Here is a 22,867-nt window from a genome sequence, read left to right as displayed (position 1 = left end):
GATGTTACTTTTGTTGTATACTAAATTCTTAGATTTATTTGGGTCTATTTTTGAACTTTCTGTTCTGTTTAATTGATCTGTCTGTTCAAGTGCTGGTAACCTGTACTGTTTTAATTGCCATGGTTTTATGTTTTAATATGTGGTGAGGCTGATTCTCACTCTTTACCCTTCCTTTGTCCCACTCCCTCACTTCCAGAATTTTCCTGGCTCTTCCTGCTTGTTTGTTTTTCCACATGAACTTTCAAATAAACTTGTCTAGCCACCGCCCGCCCCCCCGCCCCCCCAGTTCTGTGTGTGTGCTTAGCAGGATAGTGCATATTTATAAATTAACTGAGAATTAATATCTTTATGATATTCTCTATCCAGGAGAATATCATGTCTTTCTATCTGTCCAGCTCTCCTTTTTGCCTGTTAATAACACTGCACATTTTTCTCGCTATAAATCCTGCACATTTCTTTCTTTTTTTTTTTTTTTTAAACTTTATTTATTTATTTATTTTTGGCTGCATTGGGTCTTTGTTGCTGCACACGGGCTTTCTCTAGTTGCTGTGAGCAGGGACTTCTCTTTGTTGTGGTGCACAGGCTTCTCGTCATGGAGCTTCTCTTGCTTCTCTTGTGGAGCACAGGCTCTAGGCGCACGGGCTTCAGTAGTTGTGGCGCGTGGGCCCAGCAGTTGTGGCTCGTGGGCTCTAGAGTGCAGGCTCAGTAGTTGTGGCGCATGGGCTTAGTTGCTCCGCGGCATGTGGGATCTTCCTGGACCAGGGCTCGAACCCACGTCCCCTGCATTGGCAGGTGGATTCTTAACCACTGCACCGCCAGGGAAGCCCGATCGTGCACATTTCTTACTAAGTTTATTCTTGGTGGTTTTTATTTTGTGATGCTATTATAAATGAGGTCTGTCGTCCTGGTTTCTACCTGGTCATTGCTTATAAATATCAATTCTGTTATATTAATTTTGAACCCAGCTATCTTACTAAATTCTTTTATTGTTTGTAATAGTTTCTCAGCTGAGCTTCTCGGGTTTTCCAACTCCAAACTCGTATTATTGTTAAGTAATAGATTAACTCTTCTTTCCCAGTTTTTATACCAATGATATATTTTTGTTGTCTAGAATTTTTATGATGATGGAAGTTTTTCTACTGTTTTTCCATCAAGCAAAGTGCTGGTTTTTATTTTAAGGAAGTGTCGATCCATTTCTATTTTACCGATACTGCAATTTTTGTTTAAGTATGCTGGATATTGAGTTTTATCATATGCCTCTTTAGTGTCTGTGGAGATGAACAGATAACTTTTTTCTTTTGATCTGTTAATCACTGCTTTGCATCATCTGTTCCTTGACTCTTGCCAGTTCAGGAGTTCTTGAGTATTGGTAGGGGACCTTAGTCCCCATTGCCTAGCGCAAGGCTATCAAATGAATGAATGGCCTTTCCTATACATTTCCCCCTGTCCCTCCTCGGGGGGGAGGGTGGTTGCTCACTCACAGGACCAGGACCCCAGAGGCTGTGTGATGCTGGGTTGCCTCATCTCCTGGAGTATTCTGCTTCCTCCAGGGGCATGGAGGTGGGGGTAAGGCTCCACCCACAGACTGGGCCTGCAGGGGAACCAGCAGTGGTATCCCTCAATCCCACCTGTACTTGCTAACCCCTGGGCCTGGCCCTCAGCTGGAAACTGGCACCTCAGAAGGAACTGGGTCCTTGCCTGGGTCTTGCAGCGGGCGGGAGGGAATGTGTGTGCAGACGTAGCCACAGCAGTGGCCAAGGCTGTGGATGGGGGTTCGGGTAGTACCAACTCTGAAGGCCCTGGAGGGCTTCCTAGAGGAGCTGGATGCTAGGAGGCCACAGGGGTGGGGTGTCAGGTTTCAGGCAGTGGGAGAAGCCTGCGTGTTCAGGGACCAGGCAGTACCTGGCCTTGCCTGGCACATGGGACACAGGGGAGAGGGCTTAAATACAGAGCTTACCCATGGCGTGGGAAAGCCACAGAGACTTGTTGACTGGGGACGTATACCTGGGCAACCATGCCTCTGACCTGTGCCCATGTATCTCTTCCAGGTCTGGACAGAGTCCTGCTGGCTGGCTTCTGCTGACAGGAACAATGGCAGAGGCCGGGGATGGGGCCCTATCGGTGGCCGAGTGGCTGCGGGCACTGCACCTGGAGCAGTACACGAGGCTCTTTGAGCAGCACGGACTGGTGTGGGCCACAGAGTGCCAAGGCCTCAGTGATGCCCGCCTGGTGGACATGGGCATGCTGCTCCCCGGCCACCGCCGCCGCATCCTGGCTGGCCTGCTCCGTGCCCACACGCCCCCAGCCCCTGCACCCCGCCTCACCCCACGGCCCGTGCCCATGAAGCGTCATGTCTTCCGCTCACCACCTGTGCCCACCACTCCACCGGAGCCACTGCCCATGGCTGGAGAGGATGAGGGGCTACCCACTGCCCCACCCATCCCGCCCCGGAGGAACTGCCTTCCACCCACCTGCTTCTCCCCCCCATCCACGTCTGCCCCAGACCCTGTGCTGCCCCCGCTGCCTGCCAAGCGGCATTTGACAGAGCTCAGCGTTCCGCCTGTGCCCCCTCGCACTGGGCCCCCCCGCCTGCTGGTGAGGTGAGTGGATGCCGTCCAGAATGGAGGAACATGGGCAGAGGATCTAGAGGGTTGTGGGGGAGTCTGTGGCCTTTGCCACTAGGGTAAGAAAGGCACCTTGGTGGAGGGAATAGCATGTGCAAAGCTCAGAGGTGGGAAGCACCGTCCACGGGTGCTCTGAGCAGACAGTGTGGCTGAGCTGTTGTGTGAGCGAGGGTAGGTTCGTGGATGGCGCTGGTGGGACATGCTGTGAAGGCCAGGCAGGGAGCCCAGGGAGGTTTTAAGCGGAGCGATCAGATGAAAGCTGAGTACGGAAAGGATGACCCCGGCTGCTGCTAAGGTTGATGGGGGAGGAGGCTGGGAGACCAGTGAGAGGGCGCAAGGCCAGGTGGGAGGCCCCCACTCAGGCTGTGCTAGTGAGACTGGAGAGAAGTAGGCATATTGGAGAGGTCGGCCCTAGCGTGGACAGGACTTGGGGACGGCCTGGGCATGAGCAGAGAGGGAGAGAGGAGGCTCATGGCGTCCAGGTTCCCATCTTGGGTAGATGGTGGTGCAGTTCCTGATCTGGGACCTGGCCACAGGAGGGAGCTTGGGAGGAAGTCTGGAGTTCAGTTTGGGGCCTGGTGAGTGTGGGATACTGGGAGACCAGAGTGCATTTCTCAAGTCAGGAGGTAGTATGTGGAGGAAATGGGAAGTCTAGAATGAAGAACTCGTCCTGGGGGACGCAGCAACTGCCCTGGGCCTGGCGCGGGTGCTCCCGTCTTCCCCTTTCACACTGCTCCTGCCACATGTCACCCGATCCTGGAGACACTTCTCAGGCCACATCCTACTCACCCTCCCTCCTCCCCAGAACTGTTTTCTCCCCTCCTAGCTCCTGGTACTCCTTGTTTTCTTGAGTTTCCTCCTAATTCTGTGGACACGCCATTTAACCTCCTTTACATATGCCCTCCCTTCCTGCCATTTGCTGGGGTGCCCAGCTTGGAGGAGCATCCCCAAGTATGGCTGGATATGTGGGGTGTAATGGAGCTTTATTGCAGCACTTGGCCAAGTCACCCTAATCTGGGAAGGCTTCTTGGAGGAGGAAGAGATATGCAGAGAGAGGTCTCCTGGTCCGTGTTACTGTTGGGCACTGTGCTGGGTGCTTTGCTCACATGCTCTCGTTTGATCCCTGCTCAAGTACTCTGGGGCATTTGTGTCCTGTTTTCAAGCAGAGAAACTAAGGCTCAGAGAAGGGAGGGCGCCACTGGCTGGATCCATGCCAAGTATATGCTAGGGGAGCCCCCGTGGGGAGGGTCTGGGAGGTTTTCCTCACCCAGAGAGGGGCATAAAGTAAAGGGGCCTTCAAAGCCAAGCCAGGGCTGTGGTGTTTTGAGATTTGACGGGTGAAAGCACAAAAAGTTTATTGTGCCTTTCCCGGGTTCACACAACTGGGAGCACCACTGGGGTCCCCCGGGAGCCTGGCTTATAGACCGAACTGGAGTTTCCTGGTGCCACTGCACCCTCTAGTGGCCACTTTCTTGCATGTAGGAGTAATTTCTCTTTTCTTTAACTCCATCGTTAGGATGGAGTGTGTGTCTGTCTGTCTGTTTGCTTGTCTCTGGGGGTTGGGAGTGGGTGAACAAGGGCAGGAGGCAGGGCCCTGTCCATAGGAAGTTCACGAAGGCTGAGGAGGCAAAAACCCCAGTCGAGGAGTGGAGGCCTGGGTTCCTGCCTAGAAGGCAGGATCCCTGAGCAGGTCCAGCTGGCTCCATGACTCTGATTAGGAGCTGCCCCTCTGGGCCTGTTTCCCTATCAGGTGTCCTCCTTGGCCCTCCATGGCCCTCCTAGTACTGACATCTGAATTCAGGAGACTTTCTGGGTAGAGCAAGGGTCCTACCTTCACCCCAGGGTACCAGGCCCCACTCTCAGATCCTCAGGCTGAACTTAGCCAACGTCTGGGAGAGGCCAGACTCCCGTGGTCAGGAGTCCGGCCCCTTGTAGCTAGAGGACCCAAAATTCATTCCGTGCTCACAGAACTTGTAGGCAATTATTCCTTGCAATTTGGGGCTGCTCCTTAGGGCAGAGTGGCAGGTGAGCTGCCAAGCCTGGCTTCCTGTGTCCTGGGGTCTTTGACACTTGGAATTGTGGGCATCTGCAGTCCTAGCATCCTGGGCTCGCAAGGTGTACAAAGTCTTTAAAGCCCAGAGGGAGAAAAACTAAGGGCGGACAGAGCCTCACATATGTGTAACAGGTGAAGGCTGGGCAGGTTTGGGGCGAGGATTCAGCCTGACTGGCTACCCTGTCCCCTCATAGCCCCTTTCTATGACTCCAGGCTCCGTGGTGCACAGTGCAAGACTGCTCAGCCTGGCCTGCTCCTGCCCCCCTTGCAGGAGTCCCCGCTTCCTGATGTGGCCTTCCTGTCCTTGCCTGCACCCTCTAGTGATGAGGGTCTCACCCTCTCAATCATAGGGCCTCTTACACCAGATCAGGTGGTGACTGAGGGAGCATTTTTGCCTGATTCCGGTCCATCACTGGGCTCCCCAGCAGAATCTGGGATCTAGTGACTCCACATGAGGGCATGCCTGGCCAGTTTGTGTGTGTGCACCCCTAGGCGTGTGTCTGTCAGGATAGTAGTGTGTCTGTGTATTTTTGCATCCGCACATGTCCTAAGGGAGGCGATGTATGATCCTAACATATGCACACAGGTGGGGATTTGAAACTGTATTATGCACCATACAGTTTCAGTGGTGACTTGCTGTAGTGTGTGCAAATTTATCAAGGCCTGTGTGCACGCCTACACGTGCCCATGCGTACTGGTATTGTGGGGACTCCAACAGCGTGAGTGTATTGGTGAGTGCGTGTGATGTGGGTGGTGAATTGGCATGTGTGTTATTTGTGTACTGTCAGGTGTGAGCCAGTGTGTGCTCGTGCTGTGTTTGCACGTGCTGCCAAGAGGCTGAGCCCCCTAGAATGTCAGTTCCATTCGTGCTCAGATGCTCGTCAGTTTCATCTACGACTGAATCCCCAACATCTGAAACAGTGCCAGGTGCCTAGCAGGCACTCAGCAAGTGTTTGCTGTGTCAGTAAATAGATGAGGCCTGCATGAGCTTCTGTACTGCCAGGCGCTGAGCACATGTGCTGCCCGCGCAGACTCACCCCTAGTGGACCCTGGACAGTAGGGTTACAGGACACCCCAAATCCCCTCCCCCTACCCAATCTCTGTCACCCCAGGCCTCTTAGAAAGGGAGAGACTTCAAGGGAGGCAGGCAGAAAAGGAGCAGGGATGGGGTCCTCTCCCCTCTGCACCAACTGGGTCAGGACTCTCAGAACCAGGTTCATTATTCTTCCTGGCCTGGGAGGACCCCATTGCACCCTCAAAGGGTTTGCACACCCACCATCACTTAAGCCTGTCATAGGGAACTAGCTAAGTCCAGAGATGCTGAGAAACTTGTTCAAAGTCACACAGCCCAGCTCAGGGGAAGCTGATGTTCAAACCCTGCCTCCTGGCCTGGGACTGTCTACTCAGCTTTAAGTCTCATAGATGTGAACGCTCTGAGCCTGCTTCCCTGAGCGTGGCAGAGAGGTCATTCCTGATCCAGGGTTCCAGGGTCACCCTGCAGAGCCCCTCCTAGGCTGCTCTGGGCCTCTGTTTCCTCCTCTGACACCTGGATGTCTGGAGATACCTTGGGAAGAGGGAGTATTTGTCCAGACGGGACAGCTACCAGCTAGAGTCACACTGCAAGGCCTCCCACCTGTGCCCTCGACCACCCTGCAGCCCAGCCAATCCCTGGTCTTCCTGAAGGCTGATCACTTGTTGCCAGGGCAGAACTTGCTCCCTTCGGAGAGCCTCTTTCCCAGCTTCTCTGGGCCTCCTTGTGGGCGTGGGGAGGGGCCAGCCAGGACCAGGGCCTTCTGGGTGTTCACTCTGTAAGGTCCTGCTAGATGGCACTGGGGTGGCTTGTCCACTCACTCCAGCTGGGTGGGGGGGCAGCCTGGGGGCGGACAGGAAGTGTCTGTCCCGGGGGATTCTGGGTGACTTTTCTCTCTGTCTCAGTCCGTGTTTTCAGGAAGTGTGTGTGTTGGCCAGGGCTGCAGGGGGGTGGGGTGAGGCGGAGAGCAGGAAGCTAGAGGAGACCAGAGCTGGATTCAGACACAGACACACACGTACACGTACACACACTCACTCTCCCGGACAGACCCACAGTTACACACAGGAACACACACTCAGACAAGTGATCACAGACACTCAAGACGCAAATCACGGGTGCACAGAGCCATGCCTGGACCCAGACGCGGCCTCAGACATACGCAGGGAGTGGGGCCGGCCTGTCTGTGAGACCAGCCCAGGTCGGACACAGGCTGCACACGCTGGGCCCGGCTGACCAGAGCCACAGGAGTCCTCGGGCCCCGGACCCAGAGGGCGTCAGAGGGTGAGCGAGGGGCCGCTGTGGGCTGGGCTGTCGGCCAAGGGAAGGTGGGGAGGCTCCTCTGGCGGGCCTGGGAGGGCAGGAATCCCTGTCTGTCTGTCTGCCACCTCTCCGCCTGCTGGGTTTTCTGTGCTGGTCTCCTCCCCCTCCCTTTTTTACTCTCAGAATTTTCTGTCTTCTTTCACTTTGTCTACATTTTCTGTTTTTCTCCTGCCCTTTCCTTTTCTGCCCTCTCTCTTCGCCCTCTCTGCCCTGGGCTTTCCAGGTCTCCATCTCCCCATAAACCTCTCTCCCGGGTCCACTCGGAGCCCCCCGGGGCCTGTTTCCTGGGCTTCACAGACTGCTCCTCTGTGGGGTCTCTGCCCCTCAGGGATCTGGTGCTGATCTCGGTTCTGGCTCCCTGCACCCCACTGAGGATTGCCTCCAGAGGCTTAGGTGACTTCTCTCAGGGTCAAATTCAAGGGTGCTGTGGCTCTGGGCAGCTCCTACCAGAGCCCCCTTGCCCTCCCCGCAGTCCAGGTGATAGGAAGGCCTGTCAAGGGCTGGCACTTAGCTGGCGACTTCCTATCCCTCCTTCCAGGGCTGGTGGTGTGGTGGGGGTGCCTGTGTCATTGGGGGGCTCCCCCCAATTGCTGTGGTCCCTAATGAGCTCAATAACCCTGTGCTTGGGCCACTAGGGACATAGAGATTCCTCTAACCAGGTCCTGTCTGTGTACCTGGCTCTGCCCTGCGCCCTTGGCTCATCTTTCCATAGGGCCCAGCAGACACCTGCACCTTCTCCTCCAGCCAGGCCAGCCCTGGGATAGGGGAGAGGGGCTAGTACAGTTGTGAGCCACCTGAAGGGTGAACTTCCTCCCCCCACTGCCTTCACAAGCCAGCACAGGGTCAGGCCTGGGAAGCAGGAAGAGCTGCCATGGGAGACCTGGGCCTCAGCCCTTTCCTGCCCATGACAGCAAGACTCCCAACTGTGTGAGCTTAGAGGAGGGAGCAGTTTGGGTAGACTTCCTGGTGAAGGAGGTGTGTCCTGAGCACAGGGGAGTCGAGGAATCAACAAAAAAAGACTCCCAGCAGGATGTCTGGCACATAGGGGGTACTTAGCAAATGATAGCTGCTATATTGTTCCAGGGTGAAGTACAAAGAGCTGGGTGAAACCTTGGTTTTGAGGGTGGATGCCAGGTCCGTGGGGCACTGCTGTATGGAGGGATGGAGAGCTGCTGACCTCCAGTAATCAGTATGTGAGTGGGGCGATGGTCATTCATTCATTCAGAACACAGTCCAGGAAGCCCCCTCTGTGTTGGGTGACGCTGTGGCATGGAGAGGGATTGGCCTGAGGGGACTCACAGCATATGCAAAAGCTGAGAGGCATACCGCAGACATCACGTCTAAGCAAGTGAGACCCCAAGAAGGGCTTCTCTGCTGTGGCTTGGGCAGAAGTAAGTAGGACAGAGCCCGGAAAGCGCTAGAGGGGCTGACCCTTGGGCCTCATGATGGAGAAGGAAGGACGAGGGCAGCCACGGAGGAAGAAAGAAACCTAGGGCTGACTGAGGCCTGGGCCCCAAGTAGGATGAGGAAGTGGGCAGTTGGGAAAGACTGCCCCTGTGGGACGAGGAGGTCAGAAGAGGAGGCAGATGTGTCCAAATCAGAGTCTGATCCCACCTCTTGGCCCTGCTGGTGAAAATCCAGGAGCTGGGTTTGGGCTGGGTCCCTCCAAGGCCTGTGTGACCCTGTAGGGGGAAAGCCCTGATTCCAGGACAGGGTATAGGCCTGAGTCCTTGGTCCTCTGAGGTCAGTTCAGTGAAGGAAACATTGACAGATACAACTATACTGAGTGCTCAGAAGTGTGGGGACTGGAGACGCCTCAGAAGGCCCCTGGGGCATGAAGGGAGGCGCAAAGTGGAGGGGGAAGATGTATGATTTGCACCTTTGGAAGGAGAAGTAGGAGACGGCCAGATGGAGTTGCGTTCCAGGTGGAAGGAACAACATATGCAAAAGCCTGGAAGTATGCATTTATGGAACGCAGCTCAGTCAAGGATGGCTGGAATGTAAGAGTGGGTCAGTTCAAGGCCAGCCTGAGACATTCAGGCTGCCCCACTCTGCAGCCCTGCCCATCTACCCTTATGGTGTTTGACATAAATAGAAAGGAGTGAAGGGAGAACCAGGGGCCACCCTGGAGGAGAGGGCTGTGGGACAGGTTCCTGGCCCATCCTGTGGGGCCTGAGCCTCCTTCAGCCACAGGCAGGGTGAGAAAGTTGTGCTGGCAACATGTGGCAGTTGGCTCTCCTTACTGAATTATCAGTGAGCCTGGAAGCAGACCAGAGAGGAACCTGAGGCTCAGAGGTAAAGTGACCTGCTTTGTAAGGACACAACCTGATGTGAGGTCTAGCTGGGATGCAAGCCCAGACCCACCTGGCTGCAAAGCTCTGTCTCTTACCTACAGTGACCACAAATCTCATTTCATCCAGGACAGGCCTGCTTACATCTGTTGCCCTGACATAGTTATTAATAGGGCCTCTTTTAACTGTCAGAAATGTTCTGGTTTATATGATTAATTATATGGTCACTCTGCTCTTACCCGTTCTGGCTCGGGACCCTCATATATCCCTCAACCCACAGATACAAGGTTGGCTGTGTGTATTTGCCCTAAACCAATAAAACAAACCTTCTTAGGCTGAGGGCCCAGGCTGGAGTGGGCCTGCCCAGGAGTGCCCAGATCCATATGTCACTTGGATAGAGGAGAAAGGGCCTTAAGGAGCAGAGGAGCCAGGAATGAGGGGCAGGGGGTGAGCAGCTCTGTGTGGGCATCTTGGAGGCTACCTAGAAGAGGCCCATTGAGCCGTATTTTGAGGTACAGATAGGCTTTCCATGGACTGAGATGTAAGGAGAGGGCAGGGAGATGCAGGCAGGAGGAAGTGGTGTGAGCGAAGGCTCATAGGAGGGACCACTGAGCCCCTGCTCAGGTTTGGGACTGATCTACTGGTCTTGTGGGGTCAGAGATCAGTGGGGAACATCCCAGCTGGACCTTAGCCGCAGACTGGAGCTGGGGCTGCTCTAAGGGGTGCAGGCACTGACTGGCCAGGACTCTGGCTGGGTTAGGATCATTCTGTGGGCACTGCCCCTTCCCCTGGGATTTTCCCACATCCGTGCCTTCCTGATACCACTTCTCCTTTCCTGGGCCTGGCTCTGACTCAGCATGACCCTGGTCCCCTATGGTAGGCAGGCGGGGGGTCAGCTTGGAGGCTTCCTGGAGGAGGTGTCTATTATGAGGTCGGGAGGCCCATGGGGCCTCTTTCTCCCACCTTCTTGGCACATAGCCCTCTTCCTGCAAAGGCTTTGCTGGGAGAGGAGCCCTTAGTGTCTGTTCCCCTCTCCTTTCTTACCGTGGTAACACAGCCATCAGAGCTGTGATCACGTTTCCTTTTGGATGGAACATCAACCCTAGAGCTTCCTGGATCCTGAGTTGGGTGCCAGTGTGAGGAGACGGGCCTCAGAGAAGCCCTCAGATCCTGGCTGTGGCCTCCTCATTTGCCACTGGTGGTTGAGCTTTCAGCTGTGGTGCTGGATTTCCTGGGTGCAAATCCCAGCTGTGGGACCAAGGACAAATTAACTTCGTCTCTCTGTGCCTCCGTTTCCTCATCTGTAAAGTGGGAATAGCAATAAGCCATACGTTACTGAATGAATGAATCACCTAAAGCACCTAGAAGACAGCTGGGAAAACACACACACACACATAATTAATAAGAATTAATTAATCCAGGTCTTCATTTATTTATTCATCCCTGCTGAGTGCTGGGCATACAGTAGTGAAGAAGATGGGTGTGGCACTTGTCTTAGGGAGCCCACATGCTGGGGAGCCAGGCCTCAGGAAGGGCAGGACCCTCTCATAAGATCAGGCAGTGATGGGGGAGGACTGGGGGCCAGAGATGGGAGGACTGATGCCGCTTGGGCTCCGAGGATACTCTGTTGCCATCACCTTTGCCTCAGCACTGGCCCTCAGTCCTGGGGGAGGTGGGGAGGCAGGCCCACTCAGGCTGCTTGGTATTGGAAGGGCAGAGCCTGTCTGTCCCCCCTGCTCTGAGCCAGTCTGACTGGTCCTGGTCCAACAGCTTAGAGCTCTGTTGTCAGCTGATCACAGACTGGGCCCCCAAGGGCCCCTTCCTCTTGGAGTCTGGGAGACTGTGTGGTCTCCAAGGACATTGTACTTGACTAGCTGGGGGGCCGACACCGCAGGTCATGCCCTTGGGCCCGTGTGTACTCACTCAGCCTTTCATTTGCTTCTCTCCCCACCCTGTCCGCCAGCCTATCCACCTACCCATCCACCCCCCACCCACCCATGCAACATGCTCTTGTTGCTCACTCAGCCAGGCCCTATGGGTGGACTATGGGGATAAAGAGTCAAGTCCAAGGCTGCCCCTGCCCTAAAGAGACTCAGGGTCAAGTCGAGGAGACAGCCTAGTACAGTGTCCATCAGCGGGTCTTCATAGGTCCAGCTAAACCCCTACCCTAGGCCCACTTGGCATCAGATTCCCTGAAAAGCATGTAGAGAGGGAATAACTGGCCACCAGGACAGCAGCAGGTCTTCCTCTGCTGCGGGGTCCTTGTGGCAGTCAGTGCCACTGTCCACACATCTGTCCAGGAGCTGTTCTCTGTGGTCCTCCAGGGGGCAGCTCAGGGATGAGGGATGAGACTCACAGCCAACAGGTGTGGGCGCCACCCTGGCTTAGAGAACTCTTGCCCCAAGGGGCCAATATGTCTTGTAACAACCGCACAAGTGTGGTTTCAGGTCCCTGCACAGGCTGTGCCCGGTTATGAGCCATCACACTCTGGGAAGTCCAAAGCTCCGACTTCTCCCCCAGGTCAAGAGACCACTTACAGTCTCTCCTTAGTCTAGGCGCAGTTCCACACTCAGGCCACTTTTGCCAAAGGCACTGTTGCCTCAGAGCATGGCTGACATACCCCTTTTAGCAGGTTTCTAGGGGGAAAGAGTTTTTTTGTTCGTTCTTTACCCTTGGAGAGGAAGGAGATAGGGAGCAGGGTGATGTGGAAGCAGCCAGGTGTCCTAAGAAGCACCCAGACTGTGGACTCGGGGTTCAGGTCCTGGCTTAGACGCTAGCACAGTACCTGGCACAAAGGGGGGAGGTAGTAAAAAGCAAAAGTTACTTGGAATAATTCATCTAAAGCTCATATCAGAGGGGAACATGGGCAGGGCCTGGAGGAGCAGGAAGGAGGGGTCAGGAAAAACTTTCAGAGAAGGGGCACTTGAGAAAGAAGTTAAAGAATGAGTAGATGTTCTCTGATCAGAGACCAGGGAGCAAGGTATTCCTGCAGGAGGCAGCAGCAGGAGCAAAGGCCCGGCATCATGGTCATGCCCCAGCCCTTCCTTGCCTTCTCGGCGGTCACACACTGTCAGCCACTGCCAGGAACACTGGGGCAGTGGACCAGGCTGAGATCACCAGGGAAGAAAGTTGCCCGCCCGCTCCGATGCTCTTCCTCAGCCCCTGCTGCATGCTGGCAGAGACAGCAGTTGGGGCCAGGCTTCTAGAGCTCAGGCACCTGTTCCGGCTGGTGGTCTCTGTGCATCCTGTGTGCTGATGCACGACGCGCCTTGTCATGGTTAATCCTCCAGCCACCCTGCCACAACAGTTTTGTAGTCCTTATTTTACAGATGAGGAAACCGAGGCTCAGAAAGGCTAGGTGCTTGCCCCAGGACAGACAGGAACTGAGACTGAGGCGAGGTTGAAACCCACGTCTCTGATGTCCTTTGGAGACACTCAGCCTGCAGGAAGCAGTGCGATCTGTGCTGAGACAGACAGACAGGAGCACTGTGGCTGTGGGAGTTCAGGCACCTTGAACCTGGCCTTGGAGTCAGAGAAGGCTTCTGGGGGGAGTGATAGCAGAGATGAGAAGTGTGGTGGGTTCAGGTGAGTTTGAGGGGTCCTGGGGGATGGTGAATATTCAAGACGAGAGAAGATGGTCTTGATCCAGAGACCCACGGCTTATGGCCTCAGGACTTGGTTTCTAAGGCTCTGGTCTGTGCCCTTGGCCTTGATGCCCATTTCAGTCCTGCGCCATCCATTCTCCAGCAGACACCTTCTTATCCTTAAAATCTCAGGTCCAGGGACTTCCCTGGTGGCACAGTGGTTAAGAATCCGCCTGCCAATGCAGGGGACACGGGTTCGGTCGCTGGTCCGGGAACATCCCACATGCCGTGGAGCAACTAAGCCTGTGTGCCACAACTACTGAGCCTGTGCTCTAGAGGCCGCGAGCCACAGCTACTGAGCCTGCGTGCCACAACTACTGAAGCCTGTGCGCCTAGAGCCCGTGCTCCGCAACAATCAGCCACTGCAACGAGAAGCCCGCGCACCGCAACTAAGGGTAGCCCCCGCTCGCCACAACTAGAGAAAGCCCATGCGCAGCAACAAAGACCTAATGCAGCCAAAAATAAAAATAAATAAATAAATAAAATATAAATAAATAAAAGCTCAGGTCCAGCCTTCCCTGACTCCCAGGCTAGGATGCACACCACCCCCCACCCCTTTCTGGTCTTCATCTCTCTTTTAGAGTGGAGATCCAGTGGGTACATGTGGCTAAAACTTAGCACTTTGGGGACAGGTGACCCTGTCCCAGCAAGGCAGGGCCAGCTCATGAAGCCAAAGAAGGTGCCTGCTCTGGAGAGCTTGGAGGGTTTGGGGCAGGGGAGGGAGGCAAGGAGGGCTCTGTCTGAGTGTGTGGAATGAATGAGTTGCGCAGCTGCTCATGTGAGCTGGGGGGCGCAGTGGGTTTGAGTCCTGGTTCTGTCGCAGTGTCGCTGGCGCAGTGACTCAGCCGCACTGAACTTGATGCCCAACTTTTGGTCTGTTCCCAGCCTTCCTGCCAAGGAAGAAGAGTTACTGTCACCGCCACCATCATTCCCTCCCCAGCCAGAGCCTGAGGAGCCCCCAGCCATCTTCCCCCGGGGGCCTCCCCAGCCCCCATCTCCACCTCCCAGCCCCCCAGAGATTCCCCCGAAGCCTCTCTGCGTGCTCCCAGAGTTTGGTGAGTGCCGTAGCGAAGCATGGGGCTCTGGGTGGGTGGCCTGGGATCAGGGCTGGAGAGTCTGCAAGGGCGTAAGGATCGTGCTCCCCCGTTCTGTTGGGCCCTGCCACCGACCCACTCTGTGGCCCTGGACAGGTGAGCATCTTCCCTTCATCCTTAGAATGGAGACAGCACCCAGCTCTCTGACCTACTGACTGTTAGGTGTGGGCAGATGGCAGACTTCTTGGTTTGCCCGTGGTTTAAAGTCTGGGACTGTTTTCCATGGTCATGGGCAGTTTGCTTTTCCTTGGATTGTCCACTTTTTCTTGTCTCGATTCGTGTTGCTTTTTTTTAGCCTTTTTAAGACAGTCCCTACCCTGACCCCCAAGCTTGCTGCCCAGTCAGACCTCCCTGTGGTGGCCCGGCCTCTCCTTTGGCCGCCCCCTAGTGCTGTCCTGTGAAGCCCCGAGAATATAAATAGCACTTCCTGTCCTTTGTGCCTTTTTTTGCAAGCCAAGCCAGGGTGGGGCAGGGTCTTTCTTAGGCTGGGGGAGGCCAAGCTTCTTTGCCTTTGAGTCTCCCCCTCCCCTCTATCTCCCCAGATGACCCTGACTACGATGAGCTCCCAGAGGAGGGGCCGAGGGCCCCAGCTGCCGTGATGACCAAGAAGGTGGGTCAGGCAGTGGTTAGGGTTTGGGCTGTCTGCCTGTCAGTGTGGAGGGCAGGCTACCCAGGTGCCTTTCAGACCCTGGGGACCACCAGATAGAGAGTAGGTAGCCGGCTCCCTGGAGAGTTCCCTTCCCCTTCACTGTCTTGCTCTGTGGGGGTCTGGGGGCTCTGGTTTGTGGATCCAGTCTTCAGCTGCATCTGGATGGCTGTGTGGCCCCTTCTCTCTCTTGGTGTTTGGAGCACATCTGTCTTGGGGTGTCCCTCTGTCTCTGTTTCACTTTGTGTCCCCGTGTCACCCTCTCTCTGAGTGCCTTAACGTTCCATCCATGTGTCTTTTTCTCTATCCCTTTATCTTTCTGTCTTTGTCTCTCACCTGGGCCCGTGCCTGCACTGGTTTTCTCTGTACCTGTGACCCCGTCTCCCTGGGTCCCTGTGCAGACTGCTGGGGGCTGGGGAGGAGAGGAGTGTGAGGAAAGAGAAGTAAATGTGCAGTTGTGTGGGTCCAGGATGGAGTGGACAGAGGGGGATGTGGCAGCCCCTAGTTGGGTGTGATCTGGGGCTTGGAGGGGAGCATGACACTGAGCGGGTCTGGGGAACAGGAGGACCCCCCAGTGAGCCAAGTCCCGCGGGCCGTGCGTGTGGCCAGTCTGCTGAGCGAGGGGGAGGAGCTGTCCGGGGACGACCAAGGGGATGAAGCTGAGGATGGCCACGCCTACGAGGACATCCCCAAGTAAGCGTCCTCTTCTCTCGGGTGGTTCTCCCACCCAGCTATCCTCCTTCCCCAAGCCCGGCCCAGCCTCTCCGTGTCCTCCGCCCCCACCCCATGGGAGCCCCCACTCTGGCCTCCTCACTCCCTCTCTTCTCCCCCCAGTGGTGGATGGCACACTAGCAGCCTGAGCTCATCCTTGCCCAGCAGCCTCCTGATTCCTGATCCCCGACCGCACCCCATGGACGGGCTGCCTGTGGGCCCCACTCCCAGCCCACCTGTCATCAAGGCTGGCTGGCTGGACAAGAACCCACCGCAAGGGTGAGTGAAGCCTGGTGGGTCCTACTGGTGCTCTGCATGGTGTGGGCTCTAGTATACTGGTATCGCGGATCAGAAAACCAGAGGGGACAGGGTTATTGGAGCAGGTCTCCCTCCAGGCAGACTGTAACTGCCGATCATCCCCACCAGACCTATGCTTTATTACCCTTAACACTGAGAAGTCCTTTCTCTGGCGGTCCAGTGGTTAAGACTGCGCTCCCAATGCAGGGGGCACGGGTTTGATCCCTAGTTGGGGAACTAAGATCCCTCATGCTGCACAGAGCAGCCAAAAAAAAAAAAAAAAAATCCCGAAACTGGGAAGTCCTACTTGGAGTCTGACATCAATCACTCTTGCTGTAGGTAAAAGTTCATCTTCTCAGTGACCACTTGGGATCCTTCCTCCCTTGGACCTGGCTGTTCCTAACTTTGTATGTGGCTTCCAGAGGGGGCTAGGGTGATCCCGGAGCCTCTCCCTAATTCCCAGTCCTTTGCTCTGTTGTCCCTCTGCCTCTGCCTCTCCAGATCTTATATCTATCAGAAGCGATGGGTGAGACTGGATACCGATCACCTACGATACTTTGATAGTAACAAGGTGAGGCCCATGTTAGTCCGTGATATGACCCTGCTTCAGCCTGGTCTTGGGTTGAACCCCAACACTGGACCCAGGTGGAGTCCGTCCCTAGATGAGTCCTCACCAGAGCTGTAGTGTGACTCCTTGAACTGTGTCCTCCTGGCCCATTGGCCAGCCTTGGCCTTGGCCAGGGTTGGTGTAGGGGCTGTCACCACCTGTGGGAGGTGGGGCTGCAACCTTCATTTCAACAGAGGTTGAGGGAGTCAAGGAGGGGCTGGGCCTCTGTGGGCCTCACCCCACAGTCGGCTCCTCTCTCTCCCCCAGGATGCCTACTCAAAGCGCTTTGTCCCTGTGTCCTGCATCTCCCGAGTGGCTGCTATTGGGGACCAAAAGTTTGAAGTGATCACGAACAACCGGACCTTTGCCTTCCGGGCGGAGAGTGATGGTAGGGAGGGGGGCAGGAGGAAGACTGGCAGTTTGGCTTGAGAAGTGAGGGAGGAGAACCAGGGCACATCTGCTCCCCCCACATCAAACCGAGAGAGGAGTCAACCCTCTGTGAGGTGGGGGAGGGGAGGGCCCCCTCTGTCCAGCTTTGTGCTGAGTCCTCAGAACCACACATCCCCATTTACAGGGTAGAAGCAGGCTCAGAGAGGCCAAGCGCCTTGCCCCCCCTAAGTGGCACAGCTGGGATTGGAGCCTGAGCTTGTCCAAGTCAGAGAACTTAGAGATAGGTGGGCCAGGCTGGGTGGGCTTTCTGGCAGAGGTGTTGCCTGAGGGGCCTGGAATGGGGAACCCTTAGGGGGATCCCCACCGGGCTGAGCTGGGGCTTGCCCCTTCCCCTGTGCCTGCAGCGGAGCGGAAGGAGTGGATGCAGGCCCTGCAGCAGGCGGTGGCTGAGCAGCGTGCTCGGGCCCGACTGTCTAGTGCTCATCCGTTGGGAGTTCAAGGCTCAGAGCCCCCTGACCGCGCCGGCAGCCTGGAGCTACGTGGCTTCAAGAATAAACTCTATGTGGCCGTGGTTGGGGACAAAGTGCAGCTTTACAAGAATCTGGAGGTGCGACTGGTCAGCCAGGCTGCCGAACCTCTCCCGTTTCCCCTGCCCACCTAGTCCCTTAGCCCTGCCCCCCACCCACCTGGTCCTTCAGCCCCAACCCCTGCCCACCTGTTCCCTCAACCCCGCCCACCTGGTTCCTCAGCCCCTCAGCCCCGCCCACCTGGTCCCTCAAGCCCCCACCTCACCTAACCTGGTCCCTCAGCCCTGCCCACCTGGTCACTCAGCCCCGCCCTTTCCCTTTCCCCCTTCCCCTGACCCAGCTCTTTGCCTGCCCTGCTTCCTGCCCCTAGTTCTGACCCCTCTCCTGCCTGGTCCCTGAGCATTACCCTCCCATCACCGCCCTGGCTCTTGCACCTCTTACTTACTGCTGCATGGCCTCTGATCAAGGTCCATTTACCCATGCCCAGATTCCTGAGCCCTCCCTTATCTCCTTCCTGGGCACTTTCTAGTCCCTAAAGTACCACCTCCCCCTCCTCTCTGCCCCTTCCCTGGGCCTTGAGCCCCACCCCTCAGGCTTGCCCTCACCCCTTCCCACCTACTGCCAGGAGTACCACCTGGGCATCGGCATCACCTTCATCGACATGAGCGTGGGCAACGTGAAGGAAGCAGCAGACCGACGCGGCTTCGACCTCACCACCCCCTACCGCATCTTCAGGTGAGCCTCCCTCATTGTTCACCTGCATCCTCACTCCCTCCCAGTATTTTCTTCTTGCATATGTAGGAAGCTGCCCCTTCTTCTAGGATGGATTTCTCCCCTCTCTTCCCAGCCCTACCCACCCTGCTGGGCCTTTACCTTCACTTGCTAACCTGCTCTGATCTCTTCCTTCTAAGAAATCTCACTTATACCCCCCTCCCTCTGTCCATCACTGTCCCCCCTTCCCTGCCACAGTGCTTCCATATGGGCTTTCTGCACCGCCCACTCACCCTGCTATCCCCTCCAGCCTGCCCTGCTCCCTCAAAAGTGCTTGTCTGTCAATAATAGTTGCTTGCGATCAGAGGCTGCTCTTCACTCCCTATCTCGTGCCCATCCTGGGTGCTTTTCCCTGAGCCTCCAAGACTCTACCATCTTGGTTTCCTCTGACCTCAGCTGTCCCTCAGTGGTCTGTCTCTGTCCTCTGTCTTCTACCTGGACGGACTCGCCCACTCCCAGGCCTTCAGCCACTGCCTCTGAGGCACTGTGCCATGCCTGGGTTTAAATCCTGTGTATCAGCTCAGCTGCCGTGACGGGATACCACAGACCCAGGGTCTTAAACAACAGAAGTTTATTTTCTCACAGTTCTGGAGGCTGGAAGTCCAAGGTCAAGATTTTGTCAGGGTTAGTTTCTGGCAAGGTCTCTCTTCCTGGCTTGTAAGTGGCCGCCGCTTCACTGTGTCCTCACACGGCCTTTCCTCTGTGCACATGGAGAGAGAGAGAGATGTCTGGTGTCCCTTCCTCTCTTTATAAAAAAACCTGCTCTTAGGACATTATTTAACCTTAGTTACCTCCCTAATGGCCGTATTTCCAGATACAGTCACACAGGGGTTTGAGGCTTCAACCTGTGAATTTCAGGGGGACGCGCTTCAGTCTGTAACATCTGGGGTCCATCCTTGGGTCACTTCATGACCTGGGCAAATCACTTGGCCTCTCTGTGCCTCAGTTTCCTCGTCTGTGAGGCAGTCTCTGTAAAGCTGTATCTGATACAGCGTGCGGTGACTGCTCAGTCTAAACGATGTCACCCCTCCTCCAGCATCATCTCCTTCGCCCTTAGCTCAGATCTCTGCCTTCAGGGTCTTTCTCCTGAGCTCTAGAGCTGCACGTCTAATGGTTCTGTGGACGTTTTCCCCCGTATATTCCTCCCCAGCTCACTGCTCCTCCTTGGGCCCCATCTCCACCCACGGGGACCCCACCTCTCCTACTCATCCCTGTGCAAACCCATCATCACTGCCCCCGTCTTGCCTCCATCACTCCCTCACCTCCGTCTGGCCCCTTTCCTGCAGGCCCTAGGCCTGTGGGCCCTCTGGCCTGGCGCCTGCCTCTTCACCCTTGGGCTGCCTATCTGTGACCGTCAGAGGATCCTTTTTCTTCCTTTTTGTTGAAAGCCAAGTTTGTATTTGTTCATTTCTTAGATTCGTAGTGATCTTTGATTGACGTCTACGGCCTGAGATTCTTTGCCATCCTCCTTAGCTACCACACAACTGTAACCAGCCACTTTCTCTGGAGTTTTCCTTCTCTGTCAGCTCTCCAGAGCCCTGCGCATTCCCCTAGATCCTTACTGTCATGGACCTTAATCAGGTTGATTTGGTGTTCGGCTCCAAGGGCCTCCACCAGCCTGGCGTGCGTGGGCTCCCCAGTTGGACGCAAGCACGCAGAGACGGGCTTAGCGCCTGGCTGAGGCCTTGGCAGCTCGGAAGATTCAGGCTTCGTGGGCGAGGGTGGTCTCGGCACCTCTCGTAGAGCAGCGCTGGCGTCCATTCCATCGCCAGCAGCAGCGCCCTCCTTGGCCATGGCAGTGGTGGAGCCGAATCTTGAATGCACGCATGCGACTTGGTGGCAGCAGGAAAAGAAGGAGCGAGAGGGAAAACATCTCTGTGTCCCTCACCCCCCTGAAACCCTCGACGGCTTCACTGCTGTCCTCTGAGTACACTCTGACCTCCTCTGCATGGCACAGGCTTGCCTTCTCTGTCTCCCAGCTTCTTTTCTGCCAGTACCCCCATCCTGCCCGCAGGCCCTGGAATGCCCTGTGTGCCCTCCTGTCACTTCACACGTGCTGTTCCCTCTGTCTAGGACACCTTTCTACCTCTTCACCTGGGTGAGCCCTCCTCATCTGCCAAGGCTTAGCTCGGGCACCATTTCCTCCCAGCAGCATTTTCCACTCCCTGGGCAGGGCAGAGCCTCCTCTGGCCCCTCCGCCCCCAGCCCTCATTCACACGTCTCTCAGGTTTGGGGTGTCCTTGCCTTTGTCCACGCCCACCCTCCCCACAGACCCTGGGCGCCTCCCTCTTCCGACAGTCAGCTCTCAAAGCATTATTCACCCCCCTTCGTGCTGTGCCACCTCATGCTGCCCGCAAATCCCTCTGAGTCCTTTCCCGCCAGTCCCCTACCCCACTCCTGTGTCCCCAGCTTCTTGGCCGAATCGGAGCTGGAGAAGGAGCAGTGGCTGGAGGCCATGCAGAGAGCCATTGCCGAGGCCCTGTCTACCTGGGAGGTGGCTGAGCGCATCTGGGCCATGGCCCCCAACAGATTCTGTGCTGACTGTGGAGCTGCCCAGCCTGACTGGGCCTCCATCAACCTCTGCGTTGTCATCTGCAAGCGCTGTGCAGGTGTGTGGGGGGGTTGGGGTGCCAGACCAGGGCAGGACAGGGCTGAGGTGCTGAGAAGGCAGGTGGTCTGTCTGGCTGGTGGGGCTGGAGCGAAGGCAGTATCAGAGAGCATCGTTTATGAAGTTGCACCTCTGTGTCAAGCCTTTCGCACCGTGATTAACCTGCATGGCAGGGATTCAGCTTCTCACGTCATGAGTGGGGACACCGAGGCACAGAGAGGGGAAATGGCTCCTTCACGGTCACCTGGCAAGGAAGTGAGTCTGGATTTGAGCCCAGGCCTGTTGGAGTCTAGTCACATCAGAAGAGCGGAAGTAGGCCAGGTCTGGCAGGGCTTTGCACGCAGAGGGAGGAGCTGGTGTTTTATCCAGAGGGGGTTGGGAGGCAGGGGCGGGAGGGACGTGGTCAGATTTGTGCATCCGACTCTGGCTGACGGGTGGACGCTGCATCAGAGCTGGTGAGACTGGAGACGAGCAAGGAGACTGCTGCCAGATCCACGAGAGAGAGGAGGTGGAGCCTGGTCCCAGAAAGTGAGCGTTTGAGAGGCGTTTAGATCTATGGAGGAAGAGTCCCAGATCACACGCGGAGGATGAGAGAGAAAGAGGGTGGAGCCTCACATACACCCATCTATTCAACCAGCGTTTATTGAGGGTCTGTGCTGGGCACTGTGCCGAGTGCTGGGAATTCGGCCCCACTGGGAACAGTCTTGGGTGGCTGGAGGTGGGGACCCAGGGGTGCAACAGTTCTGGGAAGTTGCTGTGGGACATCTAGGTCAAATGTCTAGGAGGCCTTGGGCTATGAGGGATGGGTGTGGAAAGCAATGACTCCATTGGAGACCAGATTAGGGAGGCATCGGCTCATGGAAGGAGTGAGGGTGTCCAGAGTGGATGAGATGCTCTGTAGGAGGTTGCAGAGCGAGGTGAGGCCTAAGCCAGAGCCAGGCAGTGCCAGGCACTCACGGTGCCCCCAGCCCAATCCCTGCTCCCAGGGGTCCCTTGTGGGATCTGTAGCTGAGGAAGGTTGCGTCCTTCCAAGCCCAACTCCCCCCTCCCCTTTCATTTCACAGAGATTTATTAAGCGCTCACTGTGTGCCAGGCTTTGTTCCAGGCACTGAGGCTAGACCCTAAAGCAGGCAGTCAACATTCCTTCTCTCAGGCAGCTTACATTCTGATGGGGAGAGGCAGAAAATACATACACAAACCAGTAGAAGTATCAGGCAGTAACAAGTGCTAGGTAGAGAACATGTTTGCCGAGAAGCCCTCTCCGAGGAGGTGACAGGTCAGCTGAGATCTGAATGTCAGGAGGGAGCTAACCTTGGGGAAATGGGGGAAGAGAATCCAGGCAGAAAGAACAGTGAGTGCAAAGGCCCTGAGGTAGGAATGAGCATGGATGATTAGAAGAGGGAGGAGAATTTGAGTGTTGGGGGGGGAAGGGGAGGCGGAGAGGCATGAGATGAGAAGAAGCAGGTGAGGAATTTTGATCTAATTCTGGGGAGAATTAAGAGAGTGTCTAAAGCAGGGGTTTGAAGTAAGAGGTTTGCATTTTAAAGAGATCACTCTGGCTGGGTTGTGTGGAGAGTGGCCTGCAGGGGGCCAAGCATGGCTGTAGGGAACCAGCTGGGGGACTACTGCAGGAACCCAGGTGTCAATTACAGGGCTCAATTTTGGGGTGCCCTGGGCAGGAGTGTGTGGGAGATGGAGCTGCAGGCCTAGCCTCTGGGTCCTGCCGGTGGCCTCTCCCTGTCTGCCCCCATGGGCACTGGGATCGGGGGGGGGGAGTGCTCATGTAAAGGAGAGAGCCCAGATGACCCCGTGTCTGGCCCTCTGTCTACAGGGGAGCACCGTGGCCTGGGCGCTGGTATCTCCAAGGTGCGGAGCCTGAAGATGGACAGGAAGGTGTGGACGGAAACACTCATCGAGGTGGGGAACCAGCTATGTTTGGGGTCTGCCCCTCTCAGCTGCTGCCTGGGTCTTCCAACCCCATCTCCCCCATCTCACCAACCCCAGCACCCTGGAGCTAGAAGAGACCTTTGGGATCATCTAGGGGGTGGGATTTTGGAAAAGCTGATTTTTGGCAAAGTCAGCAAACTGGCCAGTGAGCTGAGAATGTTTTTACAATTTTAAAAGGTTGCTTGAAAAAACAAACAAACAACAACAACAAAAAACACCAAGAGGAATACGCCACAGAGACTGTGTCCTGCAAAACCTAAAATATTTACTTCATTTTATCTCTACTCATGCACCAGTGGGTGTGAGT

The 22,867-nt window shown here is 55.9% G+C and overlaps 1 protein-coding gene across 6 annotated transcripts in view; it reads left to right on the top strand.

Annotated features, from left to right (window-relative positions):
- Nucleotides 1-2,053: 2,053 nt before the first annotated feature.
- The window catches only part of ARAP1 (ArfGAP with RhoGAP domain, ankyrin repeat and PH domain 1), a 41,051-nt gene continuing 20,237 nt past the window's right edge, over nucleotides 2,054-22,867 (top strand). For 3 of the 6 annotated variants that reach the window (XM_079929194.1, XM_079929192.1, XM_079929195.1), the window contains exons 1-10: nucleotides 13,947-14,017; nucleotides 14,599-14,666; nucleotides 15,265-15,395; nucleotides 15,537-15,692; nucleotides 16,212-16,281; nucleotides 16,585-16,705; nucleotides 17,112-17,314; nucleotides 17,860-17,969; nucleotides 20,415-20,614; nucleotides 22,445-22,530. In XM_079929194.1, the coding sequence (XP_079785320.1) occupies nucleotides 14,655-14,666; nucleotides 15,265-15,395; nucleotides 15,537-15,692; nucleotides 16,212-16,281; nucleotides 16,585-16,705; nucleotides 17,112-17,314; nucleotides 17,860-17,969; nucleotides 20,415-20,614; nucleotides 22,445-22,530 (1,089 nt within the window). In that variant the 5' untranslated portion in view covers nucleotides 13,947-14,017; nucleotides 14,599-14,654. Of the gene's footprint in view, nucleotides 2,601-6,692; nucleotides 6,989-13,847; nucleotides 14,018-14,598; nucleotides 14,667-15,264; nucleotides 15,396-15,536; nucleotides 15,693-16,211; nucleotides 16,282-16,584; nucleotides 16,706-17,111; nucleotides 17,315-17,859; nucleotides 17,970-20,414; nucleotides 20,615-22,444; nucleotides 22,531-22,867 lie in introns of those variants that run through there. The other 3 variants (XM_079929198.1, XM_079929193.1, XM_079929196.1) reach the window with 3 other exon arrangements.

The sequence above is a fragment of the Stenella coeruleoalba genome, assembly GCF_951394435.1.
Source record: "Stenella coeruleoalba genome assembly, chromosome: 8".
Classification (NCBI taxonomy): domain Eukaryota; kingdom Metazoa; phylum Chordata; class Mammalia; order Artiodactyla; family Delphinidae; genus Stenella; species Stenella coeruleoalba.
The sequence above is the reverse complement of the archived record's forward strand: the minus strand, read 5'-3'. Positions and strand labels throughout refer to the sequence as shown.